The 12,770-nt window shown below is 42.7% G+C and overlaps 1 protein-coding gene across 1 annotated transcript in view; it reads right to left on the bottom strand.

Annotated features, from left to right (window-relative positions):
- Positions 1–2,977: 2,977 nt before the first annotated feature.
- The window catches only part of LOC146035584 (G-protein coupled receptor 83-like), a 36,871-nt gene continuing 27,078 nt past the window's right edge, over positions 2,978–12,770 (bottom strand). Inside the window, exons 3-4 of the mRNA XM_083159120.1 lie at positions 8,411–8,544; positions 2,978–5,667 (exon numbers count right to left, since the gene is read on the bottom strand). Of these exons, the coding sequence (XP_083015246.1) occupies positions 5,046–5,667; positions 8,411–8,544 (756 nt within the window). The 3' untranslated portion in view covers positions 2,978–5,045. The remainder of the gene's footprint in view (positions 5,668–8,410; positions 8,545–12,770) is intronic.

Raw genomic sequence — 12,770 nt, forward strand, 5'->3', positions numbered from 1 at the left:
GCCCGTCACTGCCCTCCCCCGCTTCCCCACCACTCCCCATTACTCCGCCGCGGCCTGCACCCCGCACTTACTCTGTCCATCTCCCTGAAGTGGAAACGGGCAAGGAATCTGCAATCCTGCCGCCATGTGAAGGGAATGCACATGCGTGTAATACCCTCATGCTTCCCCGTCAGATGCAACGCCTCTCCGCCAACATGCGCCAGCTCTGGGAATATAGCGATTCCCTGAGCTGGCTGAGAGGCACTACCTATGTATGTGTATACAGTATGTGTATATATACATATGGCTGTGTGTTTGCATGTATGTAGGTTTATATGTGGCTATGTTTATATATAGCTGTGTGTGTTTACTGTATGTATATATGTGGCTGTGGTGTCATAAATTGTGGTGTGCATTCCCGTTTGCGCCCACACTCCTTACCTTCGTGTTGGTCCAGGCTGCGTCACAGGCCCAATGCTTGTGTCACTCCAGGCTGCAGCTCATGGCACAATGTCCCCTGTGTCCCTTGCACCCCCTGGGCCTCTGCGTGGCGTCCCTTGCTGGTTCCACACCGGGACCATGCTGCATGGGCGCCGCCATGACACCTGTGGTCAGCTGACAGTATGGGCCAATCACGATGTCTGCTGGCCTGAACTCTGACCCTGTTACCTGTGTCAGAATGCAGGTAATTCCAGGTACTTCCTGGTTCTGATTTCTGCTGTGGCTTGCAACCAATCAGAGACAGGCAGGGGGGATATAAGTCAGGGTTATGGCCCTGCCTCCCTGCCTTGAACAACTTGTTCTGTCTGCTCCCTGTGTGCTTGCCCCAGAGACTGAGACTTCCAGGCTTATCTATCCATTGCTCCCGGCGATTCCACCTTCAGTGTCCTGCTGCTGCTACTGATATCTGGTTTATCCACCATCTACCATTTCTCCTGCTTAATCCATCCCTGCGGTTGAGAGTGCCCAGCTATCTCCAGAAGTGGTCACCATTGGCACTGGCTAGCTTTCCCTTGCTATGGGACCGGTCTTTAACTGGGACCGGTCTATAATTTTCAGGGTTAGTTTTGCTATTTTTCTTCCATATTGGTACTATCTTAGTTATGTGCCAGTCCCTTGTACCGTCCCCAAGTTCATTGATTCTTCGAATGACATTCCTAGGAAGCCATTAGCAGCACCATCTTGATCATTGCTACTTCCAGGGCAGCTGGGCCTAACAGGCCATTTTTATTGAGGATTCCCTTACACAGCGAGGTTCGCCACAAATGATGCATCTTGTGGCAAGCCTCACACTTTTAATGGCTAAACTCACCTCTGCCTCCTCACCTTAGGGAACAGTTGAGGAGGGAGAGGGCTAGTGTAACTCTTCTCATCGAATAGCTGAGATTCATTGAATACCCTGACTGCGAGTTATTGGCAAATACCCCTCATAGTTAGAACAGCATATCATATTGTACCTCCCAACTCTCTTTCCCGAAAAGAGGCATGGCCTCAAGGAAATGGGTGTGGTCTCATGGGGATGCCCATGATAGCAAGAAAGCCCCTGTTTTGATGCTGTGGAAGCATGGTCAGCACACTGAATCTTTTTTTTTTTTTTCACTTCAAGGAATTGCAATTTCAAGGAATTGCTGGACGGTCCCTTACAACTCGTATTGACTTCAGAGTTTTGGTCTCCAACTATCTAGGATGACTGGTAATCACTGCTGATAAAGCATACCATTGAATCACTGAAAAAGGTCTGGTAAATATAGTTGCATAACTGTTCTATTTTTAACCTTGGACATACCATTAATGCGACCACTGACTAACCAAACTAATTCAACCAGTGACGGTGCCTCAAACAGCTAACCCAGACCGCTTTCATTTCTGCACTCTCCCTGAAGAAGACCTCCAGCAGGTCGACACGCGTTGGAGCTATACCCTACACTCACCAAGTCTCCTCCCTCCAACAAGGGAGTCGAGCGCACGCTACTCCGCTGTACCGCGCTCCCGGCTCATGCTGACAGGCAGAACCCGGAAGTAGCGGATACCAGTGTTAGAAGCAGCGTGGGGAACAGACAGCGTCTTGCAGGGCTCTGCAGGCGCACACAGACTGGAACTACGTGGGACGGTCAGAGAGAAAGCCAAGGATTAAAGGTATGTGCTAGTGCACCACCAGCAGTGCAGGGACGCCAGCCACTGGTGACACTATTTGCACCATCACCAGCTATCAGTGTGACTTATCCTCAAACCCCCCCCCCCCCGGACTTTCATTTCATTTATCCGCATAGAAGGAACCTCCAGGACATCATTACATGGTTCTTCCCTCCCCTATTCTTAACTAAAGGCATGCAATCCTGTGAACATTAAAACAGTTATTACACACATTCGCCCCGATTGTTTTTCCTCTTGTTACCTAGTCAGCCAGGCTGCAGACACCTCTTCAGGTGCAACAGTGAGCCGACAACCACCACCCCTTTTTTTTTTCCCCTCCCCCCCCCCCCAGCTTCTTTGGCACATTTAACCCAATACCTGCCACTTTGCAGAATATTGTTTTTTTTTTTCTTGCTTTATTCAATAAACCATTTGTTATACACATCAACGTCTAGACAGCCTTTCTCTCACCGCACAACAGGCGAAGCGCAGGTCTCCAGACACCCCTGTATTTATCCGCTTGCATTTCTGGACTGCCTATACACTAATCCATCTGTTTACTCTTTGTTTGTTTTTGGCTAGCATAGGGATAGCTGCTGGTCATGTCTCCTGTCTTCTCTGACTACCTGAATAGACACTGTCGCATGTGCACAGCATCTATCCAATGCACTGACAAGGGGGACTCGCAACTCCCTTCCCCCCCCCCACTGCTGACCCTGGGTGGGACAAGAGACAGTCCCAAAACAGTAGCTGTCCCATAAAAATCAGGGTAGGTTGGTGGTACAACAGAGAGTCAATAATAAAGATATAACAAAGTAAAGAAGACTCTTATAAAGTATATAAATAGATTAAAGATGGACTTTTAATAAGTATGGATAGAAGAGGTAGATACCTTGCAAACAATATAAAATAAATAATAAAATATGTCAATATTTCCACTATAAAGGGAGATGTTTCCATCATACTGTAAGTTACCACTTAAATGTGTCCTGGCATTGTCACTACACAAGTTTGGAAATTGTAGTAGTCAGGGATCTAACTTTCATACAAGATCTTCCTATTGGGATGTGGAAAATGTAAGCAATACTGAAGTTCTGAGTAAATCAGGGAAAATGTTTTATAACTGTATGTAAATCTATGCCATTACATAGGGTAATTTATTAGGGAATGGGTTTCCTAGAAATGTATCCATATATGGGATGATGGTATTCACTAATTACTCCTGGGTTCAACAACAGTACACCTGTGATTCACGTTACTGTAACATCTCAATCTATATCACAATCTGAATGATGTATCACCGTAAAATATCTAAATCAGTGCAGTAGAATAACACACATAACATCTAGCTGTTATAATCAAATATAAGTCACACAGTGCATATAGAAATGGTAAAATACAAACTATTGTGTCCAAACCAATTTGTTATAGATTAACCACATGTCATAGTACCCAAGCAATTTATCATTTCACAGTTTCTGCACACAGAAATGTTATTCAGATGGGGAAGAAAACACACTGCCTCCAAATGAAGAAATTGTAGAATACCTAAGTATGTTCTTAGCATGTACATTTATTAAATGTAGTGTAACATTAACAATTATATCCAATTTAGGACTGTTTGTTGCAGAGTATGAATGCACATGTTAAAGTATTCATGTATTTGTAATAAAAATGTATAGGATCAACAAATCTCAGTGTGCCTATAATCAGGGCCATCGTCAGCGCCGATGGGTCCTAGTAAAAAGGGGCATGGGGTTTTGCCAATTTGAGGGGCATGGCCACGTTCTGATTAAAAAAAAAATTAGCAGGAGTGCTGGCCGCCGACTGGCCTCCATGCCCACTGTCCAGCTCCGTGCAGTGGGGAAAGGATGCCCGGGACCCAGGCCAGGGTAAAAACTACCCACCCACCCCTCTTGACGGCCCTGCCTAAAAGTATATTTTTATGTAAGCAAATATACATAAGAATACAATTTACCTTCTAGTTAAAACTATATGACTGTCTTTGGGTTAATAAATAAGCCTGTTTGATACAGAGAGATTGATAAATATCAAGGAGATGCTGACAGCATTCCAGTGGTCAGGATACTGGCATTCAGTGTATTGACCACCTGAAATGATTTGGATGCCGACACTTGAATACCAACAGCCGGCATCTTGATCGGTAAGATTGAGGCAAGCTGGAGAGGGTGGCCAGGATAGGGAGGTTAGGTTTAGGCACTTGTGCGGGGATTTAGGTTTAGGCTGTGGGGAGGGGAAGGTTAAGGTTAGGCTGTGGGAAGATGGAGTAGGGTAAGGCACTTAGAAGTGGGGGTCATGCTGCGGGGTGGAGTAGGGTTAGGTTTAGCTGGTAGAGTGCAGGGATTAGGGTTAGGTACTAGAGGGGAGGGTTAGAGTCAGGCTGTGGGCAGAGAGGGTTAGGTGGGGAGGGTAACTATACCTACTGGACCCCTGGATCCTTCCCTTTATGTGAAAATACTGTAGTTCCAAATAGACTGAGCCCTTATGGCCCTATCTGTACACAGATAATGGACCACTAAGAATAAGAGGTGTTTTGCTTGTTCACTTCCTACTCCAATATCCCTAAGCAGATAAGCACATACAATGTCCACTGTACTTATGCAATATAATAAATTTCCTGTATTTGATATTCTCTTAGTTGTCACTTAAATAGTAGATTCTACACATTGTTTATAACGCCACTTTAAATAGTCATTTGGAAATAGTTTGGACAGCAATACCATATTTTTATAGTTTATGTGCTCTTAGTGCTTAGTGCTCTTATGTGTAATAGTCTCTTAGAATAAACACTTGAAAAACTACTTTCTTGAAACAATAAGAAAATGGAATCAATATAACCCAGCTACTCCTGGTTCCTTTGATGCCAGAAAATTCCTAAATTGCTTTGCAATCTTGTCACATCAACACTGTTTTCAGCTGACTGCTACAATAGGCTCCACACTTGAGATGTCAGTCCTCCCTGAGTTAACGTTTGTGGCAGAAGCAGCAGTCTGGGAGCTGTTACCTTGTTTAAAGGGACAGTTTTCAGTCCAGGCATGCCTAGAGGGTGGTGAGATGGACTGTAGAGCATGGTTCTGAGCTGGGCTCCTCCTCCTGCACACACACAGAAGTGATTTGAGTTCTGAGCGGAAGCTTTCATTCAGCCAGCAATATATAAATGGATTGTAGCAGGTGCTGCTCATGGCAAACCAGTGAAAAGCAAAGTATAAGGCATTATTGCTGCTGATGACTTTGCTGGACATCAGGACAAGATAGCAGTTTAGTGGGAACCAACAAACAGCAAAAACCACAACTACCAACATCAACATCTTGAGGGTCATCTTTTTCTTTCGTCTGTGCGCATAGTATTGCTCCATGGTAATGTCACCTATTGCATTTCGAAGCCAAAGTTTCTTTGCGACCATAGTATATGTAATAGAAATGACAATCAAAGGAAGTACATAAAGAAGTACAAATGTAGCCAAATCCAGATACTTCCAGAACAGGTCCGCAGGATATGGGAAACTTGGAAGACAGACCATCCGCACAGTGTTCCTGAAAAAACACAACATACTAGATGAAGTCAGAATCTTTCACATGAATATTCAAGAGATATAAAATTGAGATGTTGTCCATAACAACTTCTTTCATTTCATAAAAAGTATTACAATTACAGTATAGCTAGAAGCTTATTGGTTCCTGATAGCCACTTCTCCACTTTATCTCTTTGAAAAGATTGATACATCTCTCCTAAATTCAGGTAATGGGTCAACTTGAAAACATGAGTAATGTATGGTATTTATGACCATATTCTGGTCCATGCGTGGTCTGCAATGTTTTTGAACTGCGTTTGAGCATTTCTGCACCTGTACATGCGCTGTTTGCTAGCGGCCATGGTGAACAGACTGTTCGACAGGCTCTCGCACACAAGATTGGGGGTGGGGGGCATGGGGAGGCAGGCTAGAGGGGGATGTGACCATATGAATGCCTAGTGATTCATAGGTGTTTCCATGGTAATCACCCGTGAAGGTGTTCCAGGAGCGAGCAGGTGACATCACCGGTTGTCAGCTGTCCGCCATTTTCTCCTTGTGCACACAAGCAAAACTAACCTGAGTGTGTCTTAGTTTCGGTGTATCTACCACATCATTTCATAGTCGGCGACAATGGAATGTTGTGGGTTTGGCCCCGTAGGCTGCGAATGTATGTTTATGCAAAACATCCATTTGCAGCCTTATGGCCGAATTCGTACCTGCAAATGGGGGATGGCAGCATATGCGAACGGCGGGCTGAAAATAACATGCAGCACTGCAAACCTCGCAGCGCTGTGTGTCAACCAGAATAACCCCCTTAGATACAATAGATGGTAATATCGCATCCCCAAAACTTGGAACGGAGACAAAAAGAGAAGGCAAGTAAGTATGACATGGGTTGTTTTGGGTATTCATACATCTGTGTATTATTCAGAGTACACTGTATGCTGAGATCCACCTGATTTCATACGAATCTATTGCACAAAGGAAAGGGCTGGTGCTTTTGCACACTCATAGAGATGTTGGCTACTTTCGCTGGCAACTGCATAAGGGTGGTGCATTCTCACTGATGAGGCCAACTCTTAACATGGGCTATGATCCATATTTTAATTCTGAATATGCAATTCATTTATGACCGACATGCATGTAAATCTGAATCAGTGCACTCAGGATATTCCCATGTATGGAATTTGGATTTGTGAATGGATCTAAGAAATTATTGGTAAAGTATTTAAAGATCTACTTTTCTATCGACACAATAATACCGATGGATGCGTTATCCATGAAAATAGCTGTAAACTGAATTTAGAAACAATTCATGAGCTACAGTATATAGGCTATTAGTTACACTTTGCCTCCCAATACCTATCAATAATGGAACCTGTGTCTGAAAAATAATGTATGTACTGTGTTGCCTGAGAAATAGCATGCAATAAAAGAGTTATCTACAGTATGATAATATTGTAATTAGGGTCATGGCAGACAGTTACAGAGTTTATCTTTTGTTTAACCCTTTGAGTGCCAACATCTCTGTGAAAGATATTCAAAATATCTGATAAAAGTGCCAGCGTCGCTCACATTTGTTATATAAATTCAAATAAAAAATGTTGTTTAAAAATAGATCATATTGCCTATATAAGGTCAACACTACAGGTCATTATGATGAATAAAAATGTTTGCTTGTCAATTTTCACACCTATTTTGACAACTCTGCACTCAAATGGTTAAACTCCCATGCACAACAAATATTTTGATGTCATAAACCATATTGTTACTACTGTAATTCTGGGAAATGAGGAAAACAGCTCTGACAAAAACAGGTGAACAAGCTTAATGATGCAATTTATGTTATTCACTATTTAAATAAACAAAATATTTCTGTATTTTACATACATTACAGTAACTCTCCCCAACACTTTACCAGTATAGCACATTTACAATGGTACAATTTAATGTATATATTACAGGTTGAGTATCCCGTATCCGAGTATCCGTTATCCGGATTATTCCGAAAACCATACATTCCTGAAAGTGATAACATTTTTTGATTTTTCCTTAAAACTCACTGGGGACATTTATAATAGCACTACTGAGGGAATGATATGTAACTGGCACTATATATGTGCATGCAAATGATTGCTTGGCATTCTAATTCAATATCTGAGATAGTACACAAATTATGAATCATGTTTTGAAACCTTGTTTTTTGCCCAAATAAAATCTATTTGCGTGTATTTTATGTGGTAATAAAATTTATTTGTGTGTATTTTATGTGTGTATACAGCATACATGCAAGATACTTCAAAATACATAATTGAAATATTAAAATATTCCGAATGACGGAATAATCCATTATCCAAAATTCTCCTGGTCCCAAGCATTTTGGATACGGGATACTCAACCTGTATAAGCAAGATATTCCCTAAAGGACAAATATTTTTGCTAAGAAAAACATTATCAAAATACAAGTACAATGACTTCATGCTGCACTCTCTCCAACTGTTTCCCCCTCCACAGAAGCTTCGCCCTTTTATGTGCCACGGTATACAAACTGTGGCATACTGTATAAATCACTGAACCACTGTTTGGCATATCCCAAAGTCACAACACAGTATCAAGCATGGATGGTTTTAAAACTAAGATCACATTTTCAATTTATTTAACTCCAGGGATCCAAATTAACAAGTTCATTAAAATACATTTAGCATTAAGTTAACTGAAATCAATTTTGCTTTTGAAAGAAGACAACAATAACTTGGCAATCTTACCCAATATAAAACTGCTCTAGCTTCTGGTAGACAGCATGTGGTAATGAAAATCCACTTGCCATAAACCAAATGACAATAATACAGATTATTCCTTTTACTGTAGACATCCTGGGTTTCAGTGGGTGCATTATAACCTACAACAAGAAAGAAATATTTTAGAGAAAATTTAATTTATTTATTTGATGATTTGGATATTAAGGTGAGTTAGTTTATTATGGTGAGTGTTGAGCCCCCTGTATTTGTATTTACTAGAGCATGTGGTCTGTATTTGTATTTACTAGAGCATATGGTCACAGGCCACTGCACCCCAACCTAGGAATGGCGGGTGCTGTTTGCACCCCATTTGTAGGAATGGCGAGTATGGTGGTATCCTGTGTCTATATGGGATGCAGTCAAAATCCCGACAGGGTCAAAATCCCGAATGGGTCATAATACCAACAAGGACAAAATCCCGACAAGGTCAAAATCCCAACATTTAAAATCCCGACAAGGTCAAAGTCCCGACATTTAAAATCCCGACAAGGTCAAAATACCGACATATTGAATGTACAGGCGAAACAGTCAACATGACTTTGAGTCGACAGGTCGGGAGGTCGAAATGTTTTTTTTTTACTGTTTTTTGACCCAACATGTGCCGACAGGCGGTTTTTCATGCCCTACCATCCACTAGGGTGTGGTGGGTGAATAAAATAGCGTGCCGAGCGCAGCGAGGCACCGTGCCCGAAGCATTGCAAACGAAGCGAGCAATGCAAGGGACTGCGGTTCACTTCCAACTGTGTCCATGTCGACCGTGTCCATATTCGGGTAAAAAAACTGTGAAAAAACCCATATGGACCTCGCGACCTGTCGACAAAAAGTCATGTTAACTGTTTCACCTGTACATTCTATATGTCGGTATTTTGACCTTGTCGGGATTTTGTACTTGTCGGGATTTTAAATGTCTGGATTTTGACCTTGTCGGGAATTTGTCCTTGTCGGTATTATGACCCATTCGGGATTTTGACCCTGTCGGGATTTTGACCGTTGGGATTTCATACCGAATCCGTCTATATATGTGGTTTAATTTTTAATTAATCGTTCTGTGATCATAGCTTTCTCATGCAACCCAGGTAAGCTCATTTATCTGAAACCTGTGACAGCCGCCCTTTTAATACTAATTATGGAGTTGTGTTGGTGATTGTCTCTCCTTTAAAAGCCATAAAGTAGTTGGTCAATTTAGCTATGATGTGTCAGCAGTTGGCAGGTTCTTAAGAGACCAGTTGTTAGTGCAGGACTTGCAGTGAAATGGGGTCCCTTGGCGATGGGCTGCAAGCTTAAATGCATTGATCAATTCATGAACTAAAATCCCATTATTTATTTATTTGACTAGTTGTATATTAAGGTAAGTTAATTTATTATGGTGAGTGCTGGGCCCCCTGTATTTTTATTTAATAGAGCATGTGGTCACAGGCCACTGCACCCCAACCTGGGAATGGCGTGTGCTGTTTGCACCCTTTTCTTGGGAATGGTGATTGCGGTGGTATCCTGTGTATATATATATATATATATAGATATATATATATATATATATATCTATATATATATATAAATAAATAAATCAAACAAAACAGGCAGACACCGGAATCTTATCAACTTTTCATTTTCTACGAAATTTTCATCAGGATTTCCTAGATATTTACATTTAAACATTTGTAAGACTCCTGTTTTATTCCATTCAACAAGATATGAGTGCTGCACCTACATTGGTCTATGTATCCATTTTGTCAGGGCACCAGCTGCTATTATTGGGGGGTTTCTAGGTACTCAGAACCCCCCCCCATGTGCGCCTCTATCCCTAAATTCACAGTAAGGCCACACCACAGTCTCAGTACACTGTTCTAACTGCTAACATTGCTGTTTGGTGGTTGATGCTGGTACAGTATATTCATATTATTCAATCAGAGTTAGGGATGCCATCATTGTACTCACTAGTGATGGTTGCCATTGATAACAAAATTGTGAGTGGCCATTGATGGTCACCATCTATTTAATGAGACCATCGATAGTTTTGGCCATCAGGGTCAACCCTGTTCTTTCAGTGTTTGACCCGCAGGACAATCACTTCCTGGGGGTTTGGCTTTATGGATGTCAGGTGCAGAGCTATGCTCCATGCCTCAGCAAATTGCAAAAAAATATTGTTTATGATTAAGAATCTTTAAATGGTCAATAACCATCCCTAATCAGAGCAAACTGCAAACTCACTGTGTGACTACAAGAGAGGACCACAGCTGGAGGAAAGGTGAGTATAAGTGTATGGGGCAATCTACATAGATATAATCAATGATGGTAAAATTATCATTTATGGATATAAAACAATCATGGAAATGACAGTACTGTACTTGTCGGATTAAGAGGGCAGTTCCATGACATAAGGGAAAATGTATCAAAACTTGTAAAGGGTTTATTCTGGTTCACTCGCACAGGCACAATCACTCCCTAATGGACAAAACCATATGCACTGCAGGTGGGGCTGATGTAACATGTGCAGAGTGAGTTAGATTTGGGTATTTTATTATTTCTGTGCAGGGTAAATACTGGCTGCTTTATTTTTATACTGCAATATAGATATCAGTTTGAAGTACAAATCCCACCCAAATCTATTTCTCTCTGCACATGTTACATCAGCCCCACCTGCAGTGCACATGGTTTTGTCCATTAGAGAATGATTGTGCCTTTGCGAGTGAACCAGAATAACCCCCAAAGTGGAGAGAAATAATGTAGCAACCAATCAGAGTCTGTCATTTTTCAAACACAGCATGTATTAGTGCAGTCAGGAGCTGATTGGATGGTACTTTTGGGGGTAATTTTGGTTGTCTCGCAGTACTGTGAGTTCGGTCCCATCCCAATGTTATTTGGACTGCGCATGCACATGGTCTATTATGAGCACGTGCAGGCCTCCTTTGCAAACGGCTTTTGCTACTTGTGTAGTTGCCGAGCCATTCACATACATCGGACCAGGCCATGGGCGGATGGCAGTGGGGACAGGGTTTGCCTATGGGAACACCCAATATATTATTGGCATCCCCAATGCAGGTGGGATGATGTGTGCCTGGGGCGGGCCGCTGACATCACATAACGTCAGCCACCCACCCCATCTTCGTACCGGCTCTCACAAATAAAACTCAGTACCCATTGAATGATTTCTCTTTCAGTGGAAACATGCAAGGGGATGTGTCTTCATTACACAACCCCTCAATGACGTTCATACAGGCAGTGTCTCTGATGCTTGGTGAGCTGCGATCTAAGAGACGTAGGGGTAGATTTATTATAGCGGTGCTAAATGCGCTGCTATAACACTTCCTGCTTCACCTCAGTAGCGAGGCAAAGCAGGAGGAGAGAGCGACGAGATCTACTAAGATCTTGCCCGCCGAAGCGGGGGAGCGCTAACTCCCCCCTCCGACAATGCCTCCTCCAGCTGACAGCGCACCAGTTAACATGCTGTCTTGTCCCCGGCATGCGCAGGATCTCGCTACTCACGAGAGATCCCCAGCGCAGCTCAGAGCCAGCAGCAGGGAAAGCGCTGTCCCTGCTGTGAGCATAGGGCATCTCCGCCTGCACCTGTTAAAATCGATAGCTGCAGGCGGCAGAACGGTCAGCGATGCTGACCGTTCATAAATTAGGTATGACAATTAAGCTTTGTACTTCAAATAGTACATGCACTACGTCGCTGCCCACACATCGGCGCCGTTAATGTACCCACACAGCGGGGTTGATAGATGCAGTGAATCGCTATCCCCTGCTTTAGCGCAGGCTGATAGCGCAGATGCCCCACAATGCCAGATAATAAATCTACCCCTTAGTCTCAGAGGTGTAACTGGAGTTAAACAATGTTGATGGCAGTTTTTGCTCCACTCCTATTTGTAGAGTGGCGCAATTGATTTGAGGATTGTAGAGTCAGAGCCACGGCATACCTAGAACTGTTTTGTATGTTACTTAGGAATAATTAAAAATTAAATAAACTCTTGATGTAGTACTTTGATTTGGCTGCCATCCATACCGTAGATGAGACTTCAAAGGAACAATAGGTAAGTGGAGTCCGATACCCAGTCCGAGAATCTGTTGCCATTGGTGCCCAGTCCAATAACTTGTTGCCATAGGTATCAAGTCCAATGACCTGTTGCCATTGGTGCCCAGTACGATAACCTGTTGTCATCGGTACTTAGCACAATACCCAGTGCCATTGGTACACAGCCCGATTCAAGCTGCGATCAGTACATAGCCCGATACCTGGTAATATCAGTACACAGCGTGACACTAGACTTGGTCCCTTGGGAATGAATAGTGAAACCCTGGCAGGTGGCCGCAATCTACCCATAGGTTT

The sequence above is a fragment of the Crinia signifera genome, chromosome 9 (assembly GCF_055691185.1).
Source record: "Crinia signifera chromosome 9, ASM5569118v1, whole genome shotgun sequence".
Classification (NCBI taxonomy): Eukaryota; Metazoa; Chordata; class Amphibia; order Anura; family Myobatrachidae; genus Crinia; species Crinia signifera.